The sequence below is a fragment of the Larimichthys crocea genome, chromosome III (assembly GCF_000972845.2).
Source record: "Larimichthys crocea isolate SSNF chromosome III, L_crocea_2.0, whole genome shotgun sequence".
Classification (NCBI taxonomy): Eukaryota; Metazoa; Chordata; class Actinopteri; family Sciaenidae; genus Larimichthys; species Larimichthys crocea.
The window spans coordinates 33,323,395-33,350,536 of record NC_040013.1 but is presented as its reverse complement, the minus strand read 5'-3'; the positions used below and the strand labels follow the sequence as shown (position 1 = coordinate 33,350,536).

At 39.2% G+C, this 27,142-nt stretch overlaps 2 protein-coding genes across 2 annotated transcripts; one reads left to right on the top strand and one right to left on the bottom strand.

Moving 5' to 3' along the window:
• Positions 1-17: 17 nt before the first annotated feature.
• Positions 18-7,812, top strand: tesca (tescalcin a). The gene is made up of 8 exons (XM_027276848.1): positions 18-267; positions 1,752-1,821; positions 2,293-2,373; positions 2,968-3,107; positions 5,363-5,424; positions 6,449-6,556; positions 6,651-6,698; positions 7,015-7,812. Exons 1-8 carry the CDS (start codon positions 213-215, stop codon positions 7,105-7,107), a joined length of 657 nt encoding a protein of 218 aa, XP_027132649.1. The 5' UTR covers positions 18-212; the 3' UTR covers positions 7,108-7,812.
• A 212-nt stretch (positions 7,813-8,024) lies between these two features.
• Positions 8,025-27,142, bottom strand: fbxw8 (F-box and WD repeat domain containing 8). Its single transcript, XM_010736848.3, has 11 exons — positions 26,565-27,142; positions 26,380-26,484; positions 25,320-25,484; positions 24,907-24,995; positions 22,275-22,432; positions 21,868-22,064; positions 21,053-21,271; positions 13,511-13,638; positions 9,331-9,504; positions 8,859-8,975; positions 8,025-8,367 (listed from the first exon to the last, which is right to left on the bottom strand). Exons 1-11 carry the CDS (start codon positions 26,997-26,999, stop codon positions 8,202-8,204), a joined length of 1,953 nt encoding a protein of 650 aa, XP_010735150.2. The 5' UTR covers positions 27,000-27,142; the 3' UTR covers positions 8,025-8,201.

Genomic DNA, 27,142 nt, shown 5'->3' with positions numbered 1-27,142 from the left:
TATATGCAGAAAACGGGAGACAGCAGGTCATTTAGGAAAACGCTGTGTGGATTTAGGACCTTGAGGATGCCAGATGTTACCAGGGCGCCAGCAGCAGACTACAGTTGCACAGACCTGCCGACAGAAGCGCGATAAAGCAGCAGCAGCGCAGAAAAGTTGAGCCAGTCGAACCAGATTGTGCGTCCTGACGCACCGGTGGAGCAACAACAGCGATGGGAGCCTCGCAGACGCACTCCGAGTACCAATACCTGGCGGATAAAACTGGATGTAAGTAAGAAAAAATCCATCAGTAACCTTCTTGTATTAGAATCTACATAAGTGCTGATTCAGTTTTCAAGATGAAAAAGTGTTGTCGGTTCGTCAGGGAAATAAAATCTAGACATAGACAGATCTGGACAAATTGACGTCTGATCGTCATAGCAGGTGTGACGCGAAATGTGTGTAGACAATCAAATGTTGCTTATATCGGTTAAGTAAAGTTGCTCAAATCAAATAACATCCGCAACCGCCTGAACAAACTCAACAAAAATGCCATACTGAGTAGTTCTTGTTAATACACTCTACACACTATTCGAGACTAGATATTTAATACTAAATAATAAGCAATCCATCCTATGAGTTAAGTTGTTAAGCGTTTAACTATGATTGTATTAACTTGTATTAATTTCCTCTGCAGACAGTACAGTATAGATTCTATGGGTTGGTCCAACTGCTGTAACATTTTAACACACTGTATTTGTTGTTACATATGGATTCAAAAGTTCAACAATAAAATTTAACAAAATGAAAACAGACAGAAACACAGCAGGTGTGTGGATCTATTTTTAGAAAGGGAAGGATCCTGGTGTTTGCATGCAGTGGCATGCAGAGTCTAAAAGACAAGGATAATCCCAGACTGAGCCCAACTTTAGTGATACCACATGGGAAGGACTTTGAACAGTTTTATTGCTTTAGTTTCCTCAAGGTGGGGCTTTGACCCTCTTTCTCTCTGAGCCCAGTGAGAGATTTTTATGGACTTATCTGTTCTGGACCTATTGTTGAAATGTTTGATGGCACTAACAAGCCGATACATGTTGGTAGAGCACAGCCCACAGAATATGTTGTTGTTGTTTTCTTTTGTATTTGGCTAATTGGACCATGTAATAATAGTTAATTATGTGCTGCATCTGCATCTGTTGATCCTGCACATTTACAGTGATGCTCACTGTCCACACTGACCACAAAGTGCATGCTCTTCAACCCCACACTCAGCAGCTACAGTCGCTACTGCAAACATCCACTTAGCAGCTTCTGTTGACGGAAAAAAGAAAGGTCAAAATAAACACAAGTGTGTGCCGAAACAATTGAAAAAGCCAAACCCGTCTTGATATGAGAGCAAGCAGAGCAGATAATAACGTTTAAGCCTTTTAGTGCGTGGACACTAGTTCACACAGTGAGTTAATGATTTAAGGGACACTTTGAAATGACATAAAAAGACAATGGTCCAGTGCAAAGGGTGTTTGTTTTAACATTAAACTGATAGTGGAGCTGCACCTGAACAGTTCAATAAAAAAAAGGTCACTCTCTCACTTGGATATTCAAATAAAATCAAGAAAAGGAGTGATTGCATGTTGTTAGTAATAACAAGGTTCTCACATGTCTCTGAAAACAACTGAGGGAGTGCAAGACGCACGTTGATGGGTGTGGAGTAATTATGGGTGTCATTATTGGCATTCTTTAATTTTTCTTTTTTAATGTTTGCTTTATTTCAGTTTCACTTGAGCAGATTAAAAACCTTCACAAGAGATTCCAACAGCTGAGTGGAAATGAAGATACAATAAGGTAAAAACATGGCAGTCACCATGGAAAAATATGAAATACTACCTACCTGCCTGGTGGTTGGAGTGATAAATTGTGGATATCTCTGGTATCTCTGGCACAGAAACAAACAAGCAACATATGGTGACACACGCAGGCTGAACTAATGCAAACGCAGGAACACTGGTCAAACACAATATGTCGATGCATCAGACACACAGAGATGGTATATATATATATTTACAGTATACACACACCCCCACACACTCAAAGCTGCCTAAATGGCATGCTGGTAGTGATAGATCACAAGTTCCTTCCCTTTAAAAAGAAACAGGGAACAAATGTTGCACATAGCAGGTATATCTTCTGACAGTTAACCTTCAGATGGCGTTACTGCTAATGTTAGTTCCCATAGATAACATGTAGTGTTATTGAAATGTGCTGGTACTGTCGTATCTGTTTTATCCTAATGGACTTTCTCTTGTCGCACTGCAGTAAAGAAAACTTGGACAGCATACCAGCCCTTGCCAATAATCCAATCAGAAAGCAAATTATTGATGCATTCTTTGATAAAAGGTGAGTAAATCTGTCCACCCATTCAAAATCCCTATTATAAAAGTAAAAGTCTTCTAACATTTATACTGATCAAAGGTCAGTTTGTCTAAGGAATATATTTCTCAAGCATGTGTGGTAAATGTTAAATATATCTGCTTTATCTGCTGTTGTTGACGTGATAGAGGTTTCTTCCTGTCCATAGCTGCATGAACACAAGCTGTAGCAGCAGCTATGAATTTTACTATGATTGTATTGAATTATGTTTCTTACATTACACTGGAATTAATTTAAGCAAATAGTTTGACACATTGAAATATATACTCTCATTTGCTTTCTTGTCTAGGGTTACATAAGAAAATGTATTCAAACCTCATGTCTGCACATTACGCAGGAAGCTACCGACAGCAGCAGGTTAGCAGAACTTGACTGACAGTCTAACTAGTTAATGTCTATAGCGTTGAGATGGCTGATAATGTGGACTTTCAGTCTTCATTCAAGAAAAAGTCAACTTTTCCTTTTGGTTTGGACTTTTTTTTTACTAGCCACATTGGTTACATTTTTTATTCATAATGCATAAACTTTGTTTTTTGTTTTTTTTTTCCATCTGTGACCCAGGAACCAGCATCAGGAAGAGGTGGGCTCCTTTGAGGAGATCGGCTTCGAGCAGTTCCTCATGGTCATGTCCCACTTCCGACCTCCAACCTTGAAGACGACGGAGGAGGAGAAGGAGGCTTTGAGAAAAGAGAAGCTTCGGTGTAAGACATTGCACTTAATTATTTTTTAATAAGAAAACCAATTTAGGTTTAGGACTGAAGCTTTCTCTCTTGCATCTCAATTACAAAATACCAAAAAAGTGCAATACCCAGTGTATATAATAAATCGATGATGTGAGTATCCCATTTTGACCACCACCAAGATTCCAGAGAACAGCAGCTTAAGTGTCGCAAGTAGAACAGAATTATTTGTAGCCTCTGAGTCGGGACCCAAATTCAGCCTCAGATATTATTATGCAATTAGATAATAATCTGTTTGTTATAGTGATCTGTTTCAGTTTTTTTCATGGTGAAGTGTTGTAATTTACATTTTTGGTGCATCTTCTTACGCTCAAACCGCTTTGGCTTATATATGACTTCCTACATTTCCAAGAATAAGTTTAAAAAATCTCCAGAGAAAGTGTCAGTTGTTTTGTGGCCCCTAAAAAAGTGATCTCTGCATTATTTTTTTTGCAGAGAGGCTACGTGTCAAAAGCTTAAGGGCTTCCTTTTGGCTCCATACCAACCTAATATTGCATGCATTCCTAAACGCATTTGTATTTACTCAAATTTAAGCAAATTTATTGACACAGCATGAGACCATTCTTTCTATTGTTCTCAGTAAGATATCATTTAAATATGTCCTCACCTGACCCTTGGTCTATAAAAGGCTTTAGGTGCTATTCAAGTTCAAGTTGCTCCATGTTTATGCAGTTGGGGTGTGTCTCTAATTGTAGCCGTGTCACAAATAGGCTGTCACCAAACCTGCCATTTACTGCTAATGTTTTAACCCTCTGGAACCGAGCACCCACGATTACAAAAGCAATTCATTGATATGAGACCAGAGAATGAAATCACTTTTAAATCACTTCATTTAAACTTTTCAGTACAGTCAGTAATGCATGAGACCAAAAAATATAGATGGAAAATATCAAGAAATTCAAACCTCTGTATTTTTTTGGATTTAAGGATTATTTGTTATGCAGACATTTGAAATGTCTAAACAACAGTTAGGAAAAGCACTTCCACTCATGCACTACTAAATACATTTTTGAGGAACTTGTTCTTAACCCGAATGTTTCCTTTTATGCTTCCTCATGCTTCTATTTCACTACTGTACTGTTCAGAGGGAAATATGTTACTTCACTTGTTTACTTCACTACATTTATTTGTTGGCTATATTTACTAGTCACTCTAAAATTTAATGTGAAAAAATCATATAAAATACAATGCATTGTCAAAGGTTAAAGCAGTGGTTTCCAAACGTTTTGGGTTGTGATAGAAAAGTCCAAAACAATGAATACAAGTTAGTAGTAATTGTTTTCCCACATTAATCATCTCACCTCATGACCAGTGCTCATGACCCACTGGAGGGGACTAATTTCACAGAATTTCAAGTAGTTAAAACAAGCTCCACCTCCTCCTGTAAGTAAAGGATGTGAGTACTTCTATAATCACTCCACCTCCTCCTGTAAGTAAAGGATGTGAGTACTTCTATAATCACTGCAAGGAGTTTGAATGCAAGGAGACCTCACTGCCAGCACAGACATTTTTCTTTTCTGAGAAAAACAAAATATTGTGTCAGAAAACCCCAAAGCACAGGGGTTCATAATTACCTGATGACAATACAAACTGTGTTTGTCTCCTACACCATCTGAAGACTGATCATGGCTAGACCTGTTTGGCTTCACACATTTATCTGAATTGTGTTTCTCCATTGTCACCTGTCGTGTTCTGATTAGATCCTTTTTTTTTCTGGATGACATAAATCACCACAGCCATCCTGTTCTGCTGCTGTCACAATGATGCATTTCTACCACAGAACTTTATGAAACAACAATAATGAAAAAAGATGAGCCAAGTTGACGTTAAAACTCATCTTCTATCGAATAAACATAAATAACATCAGCAACACGGTCAGAATGTGGTTGGACATTGCCTAAGGACATTTTTCCTTGTTAGTGCCACAGGACTGGTAACCATTAAGTATTGCCATAGGAATGAATCTAGTAAATGTCACTGTAAATGAAAGTAGTAGCATTTAAAATGAGGTGCATCACCTTAGGGTGATTCTTTACATTCAGCAGTGGTGAGTCTGATGTGGCCTAAAGGTGGCATGCTTAGTTATTCTGCTCTCGTATCTCTGCATCTTCAAAACAATTAGCCAATCAGTAAGATCCTGTTTTCTTTAATTGTGATGATGGGAGGTTCCTTAGAAATCAGACCAGCCACTAAAATCTTCCGTTCTGTCTTTCTAGTTCTGTTTAACATGCATGACACAGACAACGATGGCGTCATCACTCTAGAGGAGTACAGGAAGGTAAGAAAAGACAACCAGCCTCTGTTATTATGTGCCTTTTTACACTGTGATGTTCTTTTAGTTATCTTAACAAATTAACAAAGTTAATTATAAAGTCAATAATAAAGAGCGTTCTATCCCCTGCTTTCAATTTATATTTCAATAGTATTTTATGCTTAAATAAACCTTGGCAGTCTAGTGCAGTTCTGAAGACAAAATGACAGCTCAAAATGTATGCAGATTTTAAATAAACAAATTAAAGCACGTCTAAGGAAGTGCAACCACACCCTATGGTTTTCATCACCCCTTAAATTCCTCTGTTAAAAGCTGATAAGCTACCTCGAGTCAGGAAGTTTTGTTGAATTAAGCAAATTGAATTCACTTCTATTTTTGATAGACATTGTTTTTGTTAAAATCATTTTTAAAAACAATAACATGCTCTGTGTGGTGTAGCAAAACACCTTGTACACCTGTTCATTTACAGTTTTTCTGATTATATAGCTCAGCATGACATATGGTTGAGCTTCTCTGGCAATTACATGATGTAATGATGTAAAACTCTATGTATTACTGCTAGGTTCAAGACCGACCCTAACAGGTGCGGACAAAGCTATGTATCACAAGGGTGAATCAAGCAGTCTGCACACACCCAGACAGTCAAAACAAAATAAGTGAGGGTTCAACATGAGATTCAGTCTTCAAAGTTCTGATGAGGTTGCATTTTGGAGTGCCTTGGTTAAGAAAGAGCATCTGTTTTTTTGTTTTGTTTTTTCCGGTTAAAGATAATTTTGCAATCGAGCACAGTTTAGTTATGGATGATTCAAAAGTGACAGCATTTCAGTTTTCAGATGGAAGAGGTGAAGGGATAGATCAAAAAAATGTATTTTATTGGTTATACTGATGATCATGCTAGTGAAGAACTAAGTAATCAAAATCAGTTGAGTTGAGCTGTCAGCCTCTGAAGTTATCCCATGTGACTTGAAGACTGATGACTGTTCAAACCCCAGTGAGGTTTTAAGGACTAACAACATTCTTCTCATCCAAGGTTGTAGAGGAGCTTCTGTCAAAAAGCGGCGCCATCGGGCAGGAAGCTGCCAAGGCGATAGCAGATGCTGCCATGTTGGAAGTGGCAAGCACAAATGTGCCCCACATGGTAATGAAACTTAGCAGAACTAAAGTGTTACAATGAATTGTCACAGTTGAATATCTGCAGCAAAGTAACTACGTGTGTGTCTTTGTCATCTCAGGCGCCAGATGATTTCTACGAAGGAATTACGTTTGAGCATTTTGAACAGGTCTGTACTTCATGTTCCACCCGGGGCTATCACAATATCAGATCTTGACTACACAATTATAGAGGGCGAAAGAATTCATGACAAGAATATCTAAGGTGCATTACTGCCACCTGCTATGTTGGATTGTTAACCACAAATCAGGAAGTGAATGAAATGGAAATGATTTAAGAGGTGCTGGATTATCAAATGTGTGTTAACACAATATCAATATTTAACATTTAAATGTCACGATTATCATCAATATCTGACACCTTATCAAAACATATATGACACTTTTTTTGTCACTGACTTGTGTCATTTTGTTTTCTGCCCACAGATTCTTAAAGGGCTTGAAATGGAGTCCAGGATGCACATTCGCTTTTTGGATGTAGACACAACAACAATGCGTTGTGGGAAATCGACCTCTTGAAGGAGTTCCTGTGAAGAAATGTTTATGTTGCTGCTGTTTTTAGCAGAACTTGTCCTTAAATGGAATGAAGCCAAACACTTCAGATATGCACTAAAATATTTTCAGATGGAGGGGAATGATTATAGACCTACGAAACACTGTAATTGTACATTTTTATAACATTTGTAATGTCTGCCTGCCGCTCATGCAGAAAAAGGTTATCATTTACTTCTACTGTTCACTTTTTAAACCTGAAGAATTCAGTTTCGGAAAGTCAGTTTAATATGAAGGCATTGTGATCGAACAAGTTGCAAGTGTCGCATATTTCAAAGAGATTTAGTTCTATTCTAACTCCTGTTAATTTAATTTAATCAGCTTTTAAACTAACACACTACCTCTTCTGCATTCTCCTGCTGTTTTATAAATCTTCATGTAACCAGCATGTACAGTAACATGATGTAATCTTACTCAAGTCCTTTTGACTTCACAATTCAGATGAAGTCGGTCATGCTCAGTGGCTGCTCTGGCATTCATGGGTATGTTATGGCTATCATCGGATCACATACCATTCCTCTGCAGCTCCAGAATAGTCACAGCTTTCTGTTTCTCCGAGACGTTGTGTAACCAACTACAGCTGGTGCTGGTGAACACCAACACTTTCCCTAATTTGAATTATTACAGACTTTGCATTGAATTGTAAAATAAATTTCAGACATTATGATAAAATGCATGTGCAAGATGTTCTTTTTTTTTTTTAGACAAATTTATAACAAATGTAAAAAGAAAACTCTTATTTAATAAATGAGGTAGAAATATGAGATTTTATTGCTGTGATGCTTCACAGCATGGCAAGATCGAATTTAAGGGGACATCACTTAAAAAATACATTAATTTTACAGCAGTTTACAAGGCTGTTATCTTTTGAAGCTGTATTCAACATTGTACATCACATACCTATGCAACACAGTTACACATATATACATTAAAAAGTATGATTTGACTGGGATGATAAAAGGCAAATAATACAATAAAAGAATACAGTTTGGAGAATTAAATTGATTCTATTGTGCATTCAGTTACACATTAATCCCAGCTGTAGTTTGGAGAACTGCATATCAGTGGGATGGATGGGAGCCAGACAGCCTGTCGTAAGGCACCGCCAGGCCAATGTTGTAGTTGTAGCCATATGACTCGGTGTAGTCGGACCTGCAGATGGGCAGGATGTGATCCTGTGACAACGCGTCCTCAGAGAAGTCATAATGGCAGATCACTCCCCGGTGTCTAAAGGATAAAAACAGATTATGTCAGTAACAGGTATTACTTATTTCACAGAAATGAGATCATCGTTTAGTTCAAACATATCTGTTGAAGAGTAACATACTTCATATGTTGGAGATTTGTTTTTAACAGAGGGGCGCATGACATGACATGAGCATGACAACGGCCATCTTAACCACTATCCCATTTGTAATATCAATGCATTGTGATGACTTTGACAATAACAGTGATATATTATCATTTAGTTTACGATTTTGAGAAGTACACTTTTGTTATCTTGTCAAGAGCGAGGTGAAAAAAAAAAAGAAAAAAAAAATCAATTCCACTTTAACGTCTGTATAGTTGATGTGAAGATATAGCCTGCAGTCACACGGGTGTTTCTGACTCAGAGGCTCTGTAAGCTTGTAGGAAAGGGGAGCCGGATTTAGAGACAAGATCACAGGTAAAAGTTTTTAAAAAAAGAAGTAGAAGAATGTGGGATGGTGATGAGTGACCTGCGGTGAGCTGTAAGGTCATCGTCTGTGATGCAGGCCCCCCGCGGTGACTTGTCATCAGGGATGTTGGCTGTTACTAGTGTGCTGGTGTTGAAGCGTACATGCCTTACAGGATGCCTGCAGCCAAGACAGAAAAACAACACATTCAGTATGAAATATATACATTATTTCTTACACATTTCTTCTTGTCTTTTTGTACAAAGCAAATGTAAAAGATATCTGGAACTAAATTGTCCTTATCCTTTATATTTGACAACATTTTCTAACAAGTGAACAGTGGAAAAGCTGTAATCATTTTGCCTGGGTTCTTGTCTTAATTAACTCTAATCTCAAAGGCATACTACTGTACACAACAGTAATGTGTTAGAAACAAAGAGAGAAGCTCATTTCTGAAAACAGATGTCACATCTTTGAAAACTGTTTAACCGCACGTGTCCATCTCTCAGAGGCTCGGAGGAAAGAGAAACCCCACCTGTTGTGCATCTCCCACAGCTTCGCTCCCATCCTCATCTCCCACACGCACACCAGTCCTTCTTCTCCGCCGCTCACAATCTTCCAGTCATTCGCCTGCACTGAGGTGACACCCAGGTGGTGGGCGTATAAGGATGCCACAGAAGAGCCGGCTCTTAGGTCAAACACCCTCACCCTGCATGACAGCACAGATGAATAAATGCTGCTGTTATTTTACGGAGAAATGTGTTGCCATATCTGTTGAAAAACATGATGCATAATGTGTTCATAGGGCAGAAGTTGATGATTTGTTTTGATTTTTGATGCTATAGTAATGTGACACTAGGAAAGTCTTTTTGGGTATTTGTCTAATACTAGTGAGTAAAGTGAGTACAATAGTATCAGTCGCTTCCAGAGAAGCATGGTCATTTTGGATTTGACTTCCTGTTAACAGAGGCGGAGGACTCCAAGACTTGAACAAGAGAGAGCACAGTTTGTGAAAGAGTGCATTCATTTACAGACAAAAGGACGCTATTCTCTCTTTTAAAGGAACTTTTCATCATCCAGTCAAGTGACCAAAGACAAATACAAACTGAAGCACATGTGCTAGTGTGAGTTCCAGTCTTATTTTCCTGGGGCTTAGTCCAAATATTACATTACTTAATCTTGTGCCATTCAACACCACTTTCACTGAATATGACACCAGTAACTTAAAAACAGAGAGGGTATTAAGGAAGTGTGACATACAGACCAAACCAAATGAACATGAAGCTGATATTAGATCAGAGGAAAAGGCAAAAAAATATAAGAGATTTTAGGTAAGAGCAGATCATTTAACATGGACATCTAAACACCAGAGAATAAACAATGACTCCTCCAGACAAGCAAGTTGTTAAAAGAAAGCATGACAATAGGTTCAAACAAGTGTTTATGATGTCTGATTTAGAGGGTTCACAGGTCAGTGTGTTTAGTATAGTTAGTATCTTTTATTTATGATGCTATTTATGGTTATGTTATGTTACTCTAAAGAATCTTTTGACTTCACCCAACTCTTACAGGAGATCGCACCTTTGCCCCCAAACTCTGCCACGAGTTTCCTCTGTATCCTTAAATCCTTAAAACGCGTCTGTATTCCTCGGCTTTTAACTCATTACACTCTTTCTTCTGGTCTTCCTTTTATTATGTTATTCTTCTTTTGCCTTTTAAACTGTTTTTATTGTGTTGTTTTATGGCTTTCAGTACTTTTTGATTATACCGCATCTTGGTCAACTGTTGTTGTATTTAAAATGTGTTTTATGAATACATTAGACTGGATTATTTATTCCTTTAAATGTTATTCTGTCTTTTTTTTCATTCCTTTTGTATTGAGCTTTTTTGTTAGATTTATTTATTTTGATTTGGATATTTGTTCTTCAATCCTTAAGCACTTCATAGGTTCTGCTTTAAGATACATGTTACATGCTTTTTTATTACATTATAATTACTATTATCATTATTATTATTATTAAAGTGCTAATATTTGTTTTACTATTTTGGATAACTGACGGTAAGAAGAGGATTTTGTTTCATGAACAAACACAAGCCCAGGGGACCTTCAGCTCCATCTGTTGTCACTGTGGCTTCATTGCAGCTGAAAGCATCCAGGACATGACTCCATCCAGACTCACCCTTCTTCCAAGACTTCATTACCATAATCAAATTCACTCTGGGGACTCAGGCAGATTTCATTTCCGCTTTCAAAATGTTTGTAAAAGAATCAGAGTTAAATGGTTAAATGGGCACCGTGGACTTGTTGTCTGCAGTTAGCTTTGCCTGCTTAGTGGCATTACGTGATGGGAGCACACGTTTAAACAATGAGGACTGAACATTACTGGCAGACCGCAGGGAACCATAAATCTAATGCTGGAGGCAGCTCTGTCTTCAGTGAGCTGTCAGTGGCCAGATTCCTCTTCATTAATCAGGAGAATATCTGCCTAATATGAGGAGTGTGGGAGAGGCTGGGATAACTCCAGTTTGGTTTCCTACAGCTACACGCGACATTAATCATTACACACCGAGGGTTGTGTTCGATGAAAACCTGTGATTTGGTGATCCCAGGTGGTCTTGTTTAATATTTCATATGAATGGATACCTTCAGGATTATAACACATTTTGATTGTTACAGTGCACAATTGTGCTAATGACAAACTTTGTTGCTGGTTTCATGCTCTACCGATCTTGCAACCTGTGAGTTAACACCACCTGTATTCGTTTCGACACCAAAACCAGAAAAAGTTTGTACTCCATCCTTTAGCACCAAATATGTTGGTGCTAAAAGATTTACAATACATAAAATATGTGCATTACATACTGTACATATTATATATTTTTATGGCTAAAAACCAAATATTGAAAAGAGTCTGCAGCCCCTTTGTCTGCATCTTTGAGCTGAATGCGAACATCAGTATGTTAACATACAACAATGTGAACATGTTGATGTTTAGCAGGTGTAATCTTTATGATGTTTATCATCTTAGTTTGCTCATTATTATAGCATACAGCTGAGGCTAATGGGAATGTCATTTGTTTTTCTCAGGTGGTTTTGGACAAATTAAAATTTTGAAATGATGATGCTACAGTAAAGTAAAGTAAAAAGTAAAGGAAGTATAATTCATCCTTAGGGCGACATGATTCTCTGTACAAAATAGATGCTAAGATGTTTTCTAAAATCACAAATAACCTTAGAAATCATCTTCTGGTAAAATGTCTGTACGCTAAACCATCTAATAATCTCTTGACCTGAAGAAACTGAAGAAAACATGACTCATCCTCTAAGGATCACTAATGCCTATACAAAACTTCACTGCAATGCACATGCCATAGTTTTTGATAGATTTGATTCCATCCCTGGGGGAATATTGCTGGTATAACCAATAATAATGTTGAAGAAATTAAAATTTTTTAAATTGGCAGGCTTCGGTTAAGTCTAGCCCAAGTCCTCAGCAAAGTGGTCTGGACTATAACGTGCAGTCCTGCATAATAATAAGCCAATAGCCACAGGTATGACACGCACTACTTCTTCCCTCTCTTACTGTATCCAGTTTTGCTCTTTGCCCACATCGCTCCCATCTGCACAGATGTGGCTATCTTCCAAATAGCCCTTATGAGAACCTCTCATTTGCTCCCTTGATCTTGCAAAAAAAAAAAAAAACAGAGGGACAAAAATCATTTGGACAAAAAGAAAGGATGCATTAGGCTTTGGCTTTCAGCCACCCTGTCAGAGGGCCAAGATCGCCGACTGTCCCTCAGTCACCACCGTTTTCATTTGTCTTCCACTAAGCACTGCATCAGCTGGGGCCAGAGTGGAACAGCCAAGCTTGTGTGTGAATCTCTCTGAACAAAACTAACTAAACAACAACCAAAAGTAAAGAAAGGAATTGGATTAAACAACCGTTTCACTCAAAACAATGCAATGCAATTTTCTTTTGCCGCTTGGTAAAACATCTTTAACGGAGCATTTCGTTCTACTGTTGTGAACAGGGGGGAAAAAAATCAAAAAAACACAGAACCTAAACAATATGATATGGTCTGTCTTTTGCTTTAAGCCAACTACTTAACAGCCAGATGGATTTGGTGCTGAATAGAAACAGCGGGGGCAGCTTTGGACCAAGACGCGCCAGGGATTTTTGTTTTCCTGCCAGCTCATGCACCGCAGCACCCACTAACAAGTGCAGAATGGATGAGAATGGCTCTTTTATGCGTCTTTTCTTCATCTGGAGAGCCAGGTTAGCGATGTGGCAAATGTGTACCCATGCATGGATCAAGGCGGCCAAATTATTTTTTTTTTGTATAGTATCTCAGGTAATGGAGGAGACAGACAGACATCTGTATTCAACAAAAAGAACAAAACATTGCACATCCAAGCATTTCAATGCCTCTGCCTTTTAAAAAAAAATAAATTCCTTGTATTTCAAGGCAACAGAGAAGTGTCAATAATGCACAAATTGAATAGAGGCTTGTCTTCTCACACACACTTTCCTAACACCTGTTCTTCAATGTACTGTAGCCTCAGCCTCCTCCTTCATCCGGTGTCACTGTGGGAAAACTATTGAACAATCACTCTTTTCAGCTTCAGTTCGGTTGGCTTTGAGTATTGGGTGGTACTGTCCTTGTGCGTGATCTCCATCTCCATCAGTGTCAAAGTGTGCATTTTTGTGTCCTACCTCCTGTCTTTGTTTCCACACACCAGCAGATGAGGAGGGCTGTCTCTCAGGTTGATGCAAGTGAAATCTCCTGGCGAGTTGCCGACACAAACCACAGGTTTGCCCGTCTGTAGGCTGTAGACGTGGATCTATAAAGAAATAACACACATAATCAATTCATCTGAAATATTAAATTCAGTCGAACACAAAATGCACAATCTAAATGTATAAGCACGGACCTAACTCTGAGCTTTTGAGGACGTTTACTTAATATTTTGTTGAGCTGTGTAGCCCCTTTTATACATAGTACTCACTTTAAGACAACGCAGCAGGACAAATATCTTAAATATACAGCCAACGCAACCAATGCCAAACAGACTGGCCACATCAGCCTGAACTCAATCCAATTTATCATTTATCATGTGTGCTGAAGACCAGACTGAAGGCAAAGTTGGCTGCAGTACAGGCCTGTGTCTGCTGATGTGTATGGCTTGCAGTCATTGCAAAAGGTTTGCAACCAACATCACGAGCGATGGTCAAATTACTTTCTGTATCTAAAATTGGGTGACTATATAAAAAAAAATAAACACATACTTAAAGTTCTTATTTAAAAAACTGCAAAATAGCAAGTAAATCGTCATCCTAACATTTTAATTGATTGATTTTGATTTGAACACTTGTTTTATAACAACTAGTAAATTAAAAGTAAATAAATAAAATGTTAACTTATGTTTTTGTTCATTAAAAAAAAAAGTGTCATATTTTCAATACATTTTATTTTTATCTTAATTTCCCTAAATAAGCAGCAATAAATAAACAGTCCTACATACATACACAAAGTGAGGATACATAAAAACACATCAGTGGACAAGACAGATGCACAGTGACACTGAGATAAGTGATGATATGTGGACATGATATACAGTATATCATACAAAAGACACACACAGCTAAGTGAAGTGATGCTTTGCCAGTTAATTAGAGGCAAAGCAGCACTTAAGTATTAAATCTGGGGGATATTAGAAGAAAATCTGCCTCGGGGCATACTTCAATTATGGACAGAGATGCACACCATTGCCTCTGTCTCGACGACAGCAGTAAACTTTTTTTTTTTTAATACAAGTTGCAATGATGTCATCTGGAGCTGGCCTAATTGGTCAATTAGCGGCTGGTGTTTTCTCATCCAAATGAGACAGTACAAACAGGATAACCGCCAGGCAAAATTGACTTTGAATAATTAAAACGATAAAGAAATTAAACCGAGGGAGGGAGGGTGGGCTAGAGAGACAGAGACAGAAGGTAGGAGAGACAGAAAAGGAAGAGAGAGAGAGGGATGGAGGGACAGCGACAAAGATAAAGAAGTTTGAAGGAAGGGAGGGCATGATGTAAGCCTTAAGGAGGTGCCAGCAGTTTTTTTTGTGTCCCTTATTTGGGCCAAGCAGAGCTTTAATTGTGCACCACCCCAGGGCAAAGCCCAAATCACACCGGACTTTGAAATGACAGCTTGATAGGATTTGGACAGCGGAGGAGAGGGGGATGAGTTGAGAAAGAGGGAGAGAGGGGGGGCGGCGGCACAGAAATGAGGTTCAGCCTGCTGTTCTCGATGAATCATTAAAGCTTCGGGAAGATTTTTTTTTATTAAATATCCGCCCACAAAAATGAAGAAGTGTTGCTGAGGGAGGCAAAGGAGCTGTTTTGTGATAATACTGGGGGCTGTTCAGAGACTGCAGCAGTATGTCTTGAGGAAGAATAATCATGAGCACGACTATAAAGGAGCTGTTAGGTTAATGCACTCGCTGGAGCCGCTGTGAGGCTTGCAGACAAAGGACACTCTAATGGTGGCTTGTGCTGGGACGTTAATGAAATTACTCTCTCTGCTTTTTAGAAATAAATGAAATTGAACATTGAAAAATTTGACAATTATGGCTGCACCTTTGAGAAAACCCTTTGTTGAACACATTTGGACGATTTTAAATTAATCTTAATCTGGAACATCATAGACCAGGACGTGGCATGAAGGGAGAACTGTCTGCAGGTTTTCACTCAGACTAAAAGTAGTGAAATCACCAGCTGAGGTGAAACATTTGAATAAAATCCCTAGACTGTTGGCTTTGTCTTACACAAACAGCCACATCTGAAACAAATATGGATTCAAAGCTACATTTGGTTTAGACACCATGTGGACAAACAGAGATTAGCACATTGGACCAGTTGCACAATCATAACAGGTTTGTGGTTTGATGTCATTTGGGAGCAGAGGCTCAAACAAACTTATTTATTCAAATTTCAGATGCTACATTTGGATACCTGCATGTTTTTTTTGTAAGTATACAATCTTGGTGTTTTGCAGTGACGCCTGTGTGCACTTGAATTTGATTTCTCTCAGGACATGCAAGAAGCTAGTAACAAAGAAACAAGAAAACTTAAAGCCAAAAAAATCACAGTCACAAACATTGATTTAATTATGACTCTTAGCTCATTAGTGCTTTGTGGTTTGTGATTAGAGCTCGACTGGCATTTGCCACAGAACACCAGAATTGGCAGGTCTGCCACTGGTGCCCTGTGATTTCACAGATGAGAGCAGGCTCAACCTGAACGGGTCTGGAGACGCTGTGGAGAACGTTATGCTGCCTGCAACATCATTCAGCATGACCGGTTTGGTGGTGGGTCAGTGATGGTCTGTGGAGGCATATCCCTGGAAGGACGCACAGACCTCTACAGGTTAGACAACGGCACCCTGACTGCTATTAGGTATCAGAATGAAATCCTTAGACCCATTGTCAGACCCTACGCTGGTACAGTGGGTCCTTGGTTCCTCCTGGTGCACAACAATGCCCGGCCTCATGTGGCGAGAGTATGCAGGCAGCTCCTGGAGGATAAAGGAATTGATACCACTGACTGGCCCCTGCGCTCGACTGACCTAAATCCAAGAGAACACCTCTTGCTCATTATGTTTTGGTCCATCCGACGCCGCCAGGTTGCACCTCAGACTGTCCAGGAGCTCAGTGATGCCCTGGTCCAGATCTAGGAGGAGATCCACCAGGATACCATCATTCATTTCACTAGGAACATGCCCCGACATTGCCACGTTCAAGCCTGCTGCATTTTTTATTTTTTTTGCTTTGATTTTGGGGATGTCTTTGAATTCAGCCCTCTGTAGGTTGATCATTTTCATTTCCATTAATGATGTGGCATCCTTTCGTTCCTAACACATTACCAAGTCCATATCAGGAAAGATATCCAGCATGATTTCTTTTCCCACTGAGATCTGATGTGTTTTCAAAGTGCTCTTTTAATTTTTTTGAGCAGTGTATATATGTATATATGTATTACTCTGATGGCCTCAGGTGCCTAACAGGGGAATAGTCCCATAGTGGCTGAATCCTTAGCCTCACACTGAAGGTCCTCTCCAGATAGAATATTCCCTCATGATGTCATGTTCCTGACACAGTTGCAACGTAGCAACCTTAAGTGCAATCCAATGTGGTTGAAAAGCCTGCAAGATAGTTCAGGCAGTGACCTTAAACATGCTGTTACCCTCACACATCAAGACTCTGCTCACTGCGACAGCCAAAAAGAAGTTGTGGACAACACTGCTGAGTAAAACCCAGAAAAAAAGTTCATTTACATCAGACCTCAAGACCCCAAGGACTACTGTTTTGATTCCTGGCACCTATGCGACATGTGTATTCTCAGTACATTGAACTCACACTTAGCAATAAGGCAGTGTACTGAAGCGGACATCCTGATATCTGATATGCTGCTATCACACTGGTGATCTGAAACTCTGTTGTAACAGCAACAACTTGGTGCTGCAGCTGTACCATTCTCAACAACCTCACATTCACCCAGTAATGATGATGGGTGACAATATTTCTAACAATTCAACACATGTCTATCCATACATCTATAAATCCTGTGTATATCAAACCATTGTTCAGCTTTCCATGCACCCAACCAAGCACTCTGAACTTGAGGCAATGAGAGGATGACAGGTTTTCTGACAGCACTTGTGCTCCGTGCTCAGTGGTAGATTCACTGCAGTGGATGGATATTTTGCCAGTGGAGATGCCAGCTTGTGTTGAATGCCCAGCCATGAGCTGGGTGGATGCCTGGGTGCCCCCAGTCCACTGGCAAGGAGGTAGCCAGTAGTAATGAGGATCTGGAGACTGGCTCCGACCACACACACTTATACACGCCCACCGACAACACCAACAGAGATGGGGAAGGCTAGAAGACAAAGCCACAAGCTAAAAGGACAACGCATGCCAAAATATGATAAAGAATCTTCTATACCGTCGACACAAAGCAGCTTTTGTGCTTTAAGCAGATTTTAAAACTAAACTGCACAAACCCAATGATCACCACTGAGCCAGAATCAAGACAACAAAAACATGACAATGCGGTTGAGTTCATCCGAGTCAAAATGCTGTAAATGAAAATGTTTCACTCTCCTACGAGGCAAAAAGGTGTGAGATGACTTTCTTGGATACCACCACCATGCATTTTGACAGATTTTAATGAAGCATATGTTTTCTTGCTAAAGGATTAAAAATGTCTGGCATCATTAACCGTTGCAGCTGATTCAAGCTTTGTCTTCTTCACAGTATGAAATCGCTCTTAGAATGGTGACAAGAGTGACAGACAGGTTAATTAAATTTGTGAAATACTTTAATTAGTAAGAGAGGTATGCTAATCATGATTTGGCATAATTTACATGGAAGTTTGGGCTAAGCTCACTATGGAAACAAGAAAGTTTGAAAGACTTTCTGTGCTTTTGTACTGCAAATGAAACAAATCTGAAATGCAAATCTTACTAGGAAAGGAAGTGCCGCTTTTAATCCTCAACTCTGCAAATTTTACTCCTGAATTTTCAGTTGGATTAGGAGTCGGAGATGAGCTGTGGGCTTTATAAACTCAAATCAAAACAAATGTATTTACATAAATGATAACAAAATAATTAACATCTGTTTCATTTAGTTTTACTGAGTTGCATTAGCAACAATTACCACGCCATCTCAAGTTTTCTGAGCAGATGCAGAAAAACACAAACTATCCTTTGACAGCTGGGCGTCTAACAGCAACCGTAAGTAGGAAAAAAACTAATGAAATTACCACAACGCTTAGTAGAAAAACAAACTATAATAATGGGATCCTTGAGATAAAACTTTAATTAGTGTGGCAATGAATGAGTATTCTCATTACTGATTGTTCTGTAGTTATATTTCCCAATTGAACTGATTTATCATTTTGTTTATAAAATATCAGTAAATAGAGAAAAAAGCCCATCCTAGTTATTCCAGAGTCCAAGGTCTCAAATGTTTTGTTCTTGACCAACAGTCCAAAACCCCAAAATGACATAAAAGAGAGTAAAAAAATCTTTTACAGGAGAAGACAGAATCAGAGAATGATTCATATTTCACAGCAAATTAATTGATTATCAAAATAGATACATGTTGTTTGTATATTAAGAGAAAACTTCACTAATTTTCCACATGCTACATGTATTTTTACTTCTAACTATGAACCTGAACCAGAGCCTGTTTCATCTCGACTCTGTGTTTCTTCCTAATTACACGGTAAATTAAACTGGTTAACAAAAAAAATATTCAACAGTTTGTGGTTATTTGCTTTGTTTGATGATAATGTAAGGCTGTTCTCTCCTTGGTCCACTATGTGGTGCTTTAGTGCCGCAACTGAATCACTGTTACAGGATATCAGCTGTGCTTTTCTAACACGGGGTGATGTCAGTGGAGAAGCTTTGCCAAAAACATGTCAGTCACAGATTGCTACACAAACACAAACGCAATGTACTCAGGCGGTACTTGCTGTTTTAAAGCTGCCACTTGTCCTCAGCTCCTTTTCTGATCTTTGCATGATGAAAAGATGCATTTGTTTCATGCATTCAAATTGACAAATAATAATAATAATAATAAAGATGGAGAGAAGCATGATGACTACCCCCTGATCCCAACAGAATAGTCTGTCTCATGGTTCATTGTACCTTCTAAGTAAAGACTTAAGAGTCAATTAGATGGCATGGGGTCCTTAGAAACACAGTATTATTAGAAGCAAACAGATGCAGCATGGGGAACAGTAGTTTATCAAAGTACCCTTAAAGGCTGGAGTAATTAGGAGCAAGGCCCGAGGAGGGCTTGTTGCTATTTAAGCTTGCTATTTCTACTATAAACAAATCCCCTACAGGTACATTACATTTTTTTAAAGGGCATTCAAGGGGTCTAAAGGGACACAGCATAATAATGATCACACTGTCAAGAGACCCAGTTAACATTACACAGATAGAGATGAGCTGGATTTAGAGAACAGACTTTGTTTGCAATGCATCTGAAATGCAAATCAGCTAAAAGTGTGATTCAGACTTTATGTAAAAAATATAAAGTGTGCGCCACATTTATGAGGCAAGCAGAGTTTAATTAAGCTGGAAGAGCCAGGAAGATGGTTAATTCAGCTGATAATGGCCTAATGCCAAAACGTCACCTCACTGCACTCCTCTTGATGAATTGTGTTCCTAAAAGAAAGTGTACGTCATTCGACTTGAGCAAACCAAACTATTCACCTTGTACAATTTCCCCATTCCTTTTTATTTTTCACCTGTTGAGAGCACAAGTGACCTTGTTAACCCTATTGGAAAACCTTTCTTCTCTTTTTTGGTATTTTTATAAGAAATTTCTGAAAGATTGTGTTTAGGTTTAGCTTTTTTTTTTTAGAGACTTTTCAATTTTTGAAAGCACAAACAGAGGACTTGACAGAGTTCCATCAAACCCATTAACATACAAACGCTAGATTATTATCATACACACTAGATGGCTGTTTACAATAGACTACTCAATAATTGGTGGCAGCATATATGGCCTAATTAACATTCAAATAACACCGCAAGTGTGTGCTAGTTTTTTTTGTTTTGTTTTGCAAAAGAAACATATCAGTGTTTCACATTAACACGTTACACTGGAATTATTAAAACTGATCATTTTACTTCAACAATATTTCTTTTTTTTTCTTTTCTTGCTTTGCTTTGAACCAGTCTCCTGAACTAGTCCAGCGTTAACATTAACTTGTGATCTAGCATGTGGACCTGCTTCTCGTGTTGGTGACTTTGTGAAGCTACGGTTTTACCATGGCTGTGTCCTCCTAAGCAAAACACAATGAAAGTTCAAAATGTCAAGATCTCTCTGCTCAAAACAAGAAGGTGAATACAATTTTTTAAGGTTTCTACTGGATACATTCAGAGTTTATCAACCCCGAAGTGCAAATGAAGTAACATGGAGAGCAGAATACATAGAATAGACTCAATAACATATTTTTGTGTTCTTGGGTTACATAAATGGTGCTTAAAATCCAATTTATTAATACTAGTAGTATTAATTTTATTAAGACTAATGCTGAGGTGTGAAATATTTAGTAGTCACTTCTTCTAGGTAAGTCAAAACATATGGTGAAAGGCTGAAAAGGTTAATTTTAGCAATATGTGGACCAGTCTCAATATCGTCTGCAGTTCAATGTTAATATTTAACAGAAAATGTGCAGAGGCACTGAACCCACCTTGTTTCCTCCACCGTGCATGGCCCAGCCCGTGCTCTTCACTCCAAGTGCAACTTGGGAGTCAGAGGCATCGAGGCAGGTCACAGGATGACCGTAGACTGAGTGGAGCGTCTGTGGCTCCTCTTCCCGAGGGTCCAACAGGTACACGCTCTCTCCAGCTGTCAGAGCCGCCAGTGGGCACAGCTCCGCCCTGCCAGGCACCAAAACCAGGTTTTCTACCTGCCGTACAGATGAGATAAGAGTCTCACTTTACTCATTCGGTTGTAAATATGTACAATTCCAAATTAATTACATGCAGCAGTTACTTAAGAAGTAAATAATGTCACATGTCATTATTGTTATTTTCATTCTTCTATAAACATGTTTTCAGTTCCTTTTAAAGCCATATGTTATACAATATACAGTTGCAGCTGAAAATTATGATGTTAATGAATTTTATCATTTATAAAATGTATAAAAACATTTTAATTTGCAAAAATGAGCATTACCGTGAGAAAAGCAGAAAATCATCATATGTGAGATGTAGATTTTTCCTTGATAAATTCATTAAAAAAAAAATTAAATTAAGCAACTAAACAGCTCTCAAAACTGATCAGCTGACTGATTAATCAACTAATAATTTCAGTACTAATGAAATTTCTTGTCAGAAACCGAAATGTCAAGAGTGTTAAGTGTTTCCACGATCATGACACATTTTTAAAAAAAATTATATGTTGAAATGAAAGTCACAAGAGGAAAATGTGAGAAGCACAAACTATTAATTAACACAATAACACATCAGTGTGGAGCGTGAGGAAACAGACTGCCTGACTTACAATCTTGGGTAGCTGAGAACGGCAGAGGGTCCTCCAGTAGCCTCGATCATCAGCACGGTCCAGGCGAATGTCAGGCCCGGCAGCTGAGGCCAGGACAGGGCTATCAGGGCTAAGGGTCAGCACCTGGATCCTCCCTGGGTTCTGGAAGTGATGGATCGGCTCTCCACCTGTCTCTGTGCTCCAAATGTCCACGCAGCCTTTACCGAGATAGTGAAACATGGTGACTTAGTAACTGCAGCAGTGCAGAAGACATTTAACCAGCTTGCTCATTAGACTTGCCTGAAGATATAATGAATATATTTCTGTTTGTAAAGTCTGACTATCACCAAGAGTTCCTTGTAGTTTACCACAGGATAAAACCACATAAACACACACATGCACACACACACAAACACACACTCTCTCACCATCTTCATAAGCAGCGGCAGCCACTGTGCTGTTGACCTGGACATGACTAGCGTAAGGTCTGGGGTCAGAGTTAACTGACAGGCTGTTAGCTTTCAGGTAAGAGGATGTCGAGTCCCAGTGCAGCGTATCCCACAGCCTCACATCACCAGACGTGTACCTGAGATACAAAACAAGCACATAAAGCTACACGATATACACAACTACAAAAAGGCTGACGCAGAATTATTGCCCAGTTTCCTCACAGGCTGACAAGTTGACAATACCTGACGTCACCCTTTCATCGCTGAATCATTTTCCCTCTCACACTTTACTCACTCTGACTTGTTATTTTGTTCCCTAAAATCTTTTTTGCATCACAATCTTCCCACCCATGAACTTGCAAGTCCTACAAGTCTCTGGGTATTAAGAACTCCTGCACAGTTAGAAAACTTTGAATGTATGACCATATTCACTCCCTTACAAAGCTACTGTGTGAGGCATTTACATGAGTTTATTGGTATGTTAAATAATGAATCAATGAATGGAGAAATATGTCTGCAAAGAATAAAAGCAATCAAATAATAATTAGTTGCATCCCAAGACTTCTCTCTTCAAAATAAAGATAAAACGGCGATTCTTCCGCTGGCCTTTAACTTTTACTCTTCAAGAAACTAAAATATTTTGCTTAATTTTCATTTGTAAAGGTAGTACTGTTTACAGCACTGTGCCAGAGAGAGGGTCCTTTCTGTGCCTGAAGGCAAATCAGCTGCCTCACACAGTATGCAGTGTGGAGGTTAACAGCATGAATTACACAAATGTCTTGTAACTTGTTGTGCTAATGATTTATGGATATTAAAATATTACATGTAGGAAACTTTACATTTTTAACAGATTCACTTTCTACAATCTCACCTTAACCTGTGTTTTTATTCCCTTTAGTGATAAAGCGCTGCCTTGATGCCCCATCCTCTAGTTACAACAAAGCCCCCCCCCCACCTCGCACTCAACAGGCTTCTGTTCCGTTTCCTTGTTCCCTTCACTCTTCACCCAAGTCAATGAGCTCTCACCGTGGGAGACGCCAAACTGCCAGCGTTACCACCTCCACGGATACCATCATGTCTGAGCAAGTATCCGCCTCGCAGCCAGAGTGTGTGACACAGTGATAGCAAGTGTGACAGAGGGTGTACATGTGTGCGTCCGTATGTGTGTGTGTGTGTGTGTGTGCGCGCGACTGGCATCGCAGGGTTTTGGCAGGAACAATAGGAATACACACTTTCGCTTAATTGGTACGTCACCTCAATGCCAACTGTCAACAGGATGATGAGGTTGAATCTAATCCAAGTCAAAACTTCTATACGCAGGAAACTTTGTACGCAGAGTATTGAAATCTTCATGCGAGGAAGCCTCAACAGACTTTGCCTTTATGTCACTGTGTGACTCCAGGAGTTGTTGGGTTAATCTCCTGTTGCCTTTCCAGTGCCAAATCTCATTTCACTGGTTTTCTAATAAGATTCCGTGGATGCAATTGAATCATTCCTGATTACGCCTAAATATTATTGATTCTTTAGTTCAACAAATTCAAGTACTTTCACTTAGCTAAATTGCTCTTTAAGTACCAATAATGGCAAAAGTATTGATGTGAATTTGTTGATAGTAATGCTATATAAAGAAGGATTTGAGTGTAGGTTCACATTTTGTTAAGTGCTTTATTTCACGTCTAGACTGTTTTTTGTACTGCGTGCCCTACATCTGCGAACCTGAAAAGAAACAAACACACCGTATTCTCCAATGAGGCACAGCAGGACCGAAGAGAATCTAATCACATCAGTCCCTGGAGACGCTGCACATCTCCTCGTGGGCAGTCTATCAGGCTCCTGTGGGCCCCTCACAATCTATCACTGTCTCAGCCCAGTTGTTTCAGGGCAGTTTTGGTTTAGCTCAGCTGAAATTCACATCGCCCTCTCTCACCAGATACTGCCCATTAGTAGAGCCATTAGTGGGAGTATAGAAATATGCAAAAATGTGAATGTTTGCACCCGAGTAAATTATTGAATTAAATTGTTACTTTGACCACGTTCACAAATGTTGTTCTGTCCTTGCCCGATGATCTTATTCTTCTCTTTGCTTATACGTAAATAAAAATCTACTTGAAAAACAAACATCACTTTTTATTTAAGACATTTTTTCTTACGATTTGCACAAAACTCAATAAGAAAAAGTCATTTTAAAAAGAGGAATGTTGAAGGTTTTGTATATTTTATGCCTCAGCAGGAACAAATGTAAAAAGGACATTTCCATCTTTGTTGTGTATGTAAAACTGAATGCTGTAATGCATCATAAAAAGCCATGATCTCACTGTATCATCACAACCCCAGACATTAGGCAATGCTGTGAACGCCTAACTGCTCAGTAGCTGACAGCAGCAGACTGGTTACAATGTTTTGATTGCAAATCAGTGAGTTATACTTAATGTCTTGTGTCTAAATGTGACATGTTTTTAATTAAACACCCAGTCGTGAATCAGAAGATTTATAACCTAGATTTGTGTCATACCGAGATTTACATGAGGGGATAAAGAGTGACAGAGAAATTAGAGCTAATGTTAACACACATTAGAAGTCAGAAGCGACCTGCATGTTGGGAGAGACTCACCCAGCCAAGACAAAGTTGTCACAGGAGCTGACATCACACAGCACTTTCCCCAGCTCGTACTGCAGCTGGCTGATGGACCCCACTCGGTTCTAGAGACAAAATATTTCTTGGCTGAAGATAATACATCCATAATACAAATACATTATGTTACAACTGGCAAGGAAAAGGCTAATTTGGCTGCAGAATTAAAACCAGGAGACGTTTGCTGCCATCATATTAAAATCACATTTTGAAATGGTGTGTATTGTAATACACATTTAAAAAAATAATAAAACTGGACATGACTGACATATACTCCATGCTGTACTGCAGATTCTACACTCGTGTTCACACCAGTTTCACCAGACGAGCTCCAGTGGAAGTGTTGAATTTGGGTGCATCAGATTCACCACTGCGGAACAGCCCGAACCAACCTTCCAGTTGGAGCACACAGTTTTGGCTGAATTCCTGCAGTCTCGCAGTGTGCTCTTCCAGCAGGGGGAGTCAGACACGCTGGCATCCTGATGATAACCCTCTCTCGTGCACATCTTGAACCACAGAACGCCGTCCTCTGCAAGGACTCTCCATGCCCTGCTCACCTGGGAGGAGATTGGATAGTGTGATGGTGGATTGAGTCAGCATACATTACCAGGCTTGCATCACTTGGTTTATTAGTGCTTAATGAGGCCGGCTCACTGCCAGATGGACTCTGTGCGCCACGTGCTGTAGGTCAGCCTCACAAAATGTAATTTACTAATCTATACCAATTTAAGTCACGTAAGGTATATTTAAGCTGCCCTAAGCAATTCTGCATGTTAGGGGACATGGAAGGTTCTTCACTTTATATAAAAGAACAAGAGTTAGATAGTAACAGTGTCAGTTTGCTGCTTTTTAGGAATTTTAAATCGTCATTTCATCTGCAGAAGAAGATTTCTTGTTAGTTTCTGACCTCCAGACTGCAACCTTGGTCTCTTCCCAGATTGTTAACTAGAACTAACTTGAGCAGTCTGAAACTTTCCCTCCGCTCAGACCTTTTCTCAAAGTTTGTACAAGTCTATTAGCCGTAAGCTATTAAATTAAACTGGAATTTTGTCTTCTCAAATTTTGCAGAAATAATTGTTTGAGGACTGAAGAGACGAAACTGTCCAACTTGTCAAAAAAAAAAAAACGAAAATTTTAGTTGAATCAAAAAATGAATCTTACTAGTGAATTACACTATGTTGGGGGATTGTTTATTTGTTTTGTTTTTCCTACATTGTCTATCATATTTCCAGCCTTCATATTTATCTTTACACCTCAGCTATTTCATTTGTGTTTAACATGTTGTGGTGGGGACTCTGTACGTCGGCAGGTTGTTGTTTTTGTCCAACCCTTTCACATCAAGATGCCATTACACACAAAATAAAGCAAATATTTGGTTGTTCATTTGACACGAGGCTCATGCCTTTAAGTCTTATTTTATAATGCAATGTTCTTTAACCCCCAGCAGCTTACCTGTGCACATCGGCCTAACTCCGTACAGTTGAGGTATTGGAAAATCTTCAAGGCCAACTCGTACGGCAACTCGATATCAAAAAAGGGAATGTCGTTGACTTCATTCTGCAAAACAAAGAATCACAACAGATGTTATACACTGAGCTGATTCTGTTCATCCTCATCGTCAACCATCATCCTCATACCAGATCCTGAATGAGTTGATCCAGCAGCTCTTCATTTTTCTTGACCTTCCTGTGAGGCTGCTGCAGGGATGCACTGCACACATTGTTCCTGTCATGATACTGCCTCTTTCTCCTGGTCCTCTCCTCCTGGATCCTGTCCAGCAGAGGACTGGTCCTCCCATCCAACAAACTACGTGCAATGGACACATACTGGGGCTGATCCTCTGACTCTGCTGCAGCTTTCCCTCCTCCTGCATCCTCTTTTGGGTTTGAGACACTACTGGCCTTGTTGACATTTTGTTTTGGGTCTTCAAAATACCTGTTTTTAAAGTCTTTCTGACCTGAACGAGCAGGGAAATCACAGGAAGGGGATGAAACACAACACTGCTCCTCTTGTTTACTCGTTAACTCTTGTTTCCAACGCTTCCTGAACGCATCAAGTTCGTCCTCGGCCATATTTCACAATCATCGTTGACAAAAATATAACTCTGCACCTTCACACTGTTAGAAAAGTTTGTCTTGTGGATGTTTTAGTTTTGCAGAGCAGAAAAAGGAAGACATGCAAATCAGCTCATGTCCTCCTCTATAAACAGTCCGAA

Bases quoted from the DNA above. Each gene is read 5' to 3' on its own strand.
- tesca (XM_027276848.1), top strand. From the start codon at position 213: ATGGGAGCCTCGCAGACGCACTCCGAGTACCAATACCTGGCGGATAAA. The intron at 3,108-5,362 runs GTAAGACATTGC...CTGTCTTTCTAG, and splicing joins GAGAAAAGAGAAGCTTCGGT to TTCTGTTTAACATGCATGAC. The intron at 6,557-6,650 runs GTAATGAAACTT...TTGTCATCTCAG, and splicing joins GCACAAATGTGCCCCACATG to GCGCCAGATGATTTCTACGA.
- fbxw8 (XM_010736848.3), bottom strand. From the start codon at position 26,999: ATGGCCGAGGACGAACTTGATGCGTTCAGGAAGCGTTGGAAACAAGAG. The intron at 25,485-26,379 runs GTAAGCTGCTGG...ATCTCCTCCCAG, and splicing joins AGTTAGGCCGATGTGCACAG to GTGAGCAGGGCATGGAGAGT. The intron at 24,996-25,319 runs GTTGGTTCGGGC...TTTTGTCTCTAG, and splicing joins CTGTGTGCTCCAACTGGAAG to AACCGAGTGGGGTCCATCAG.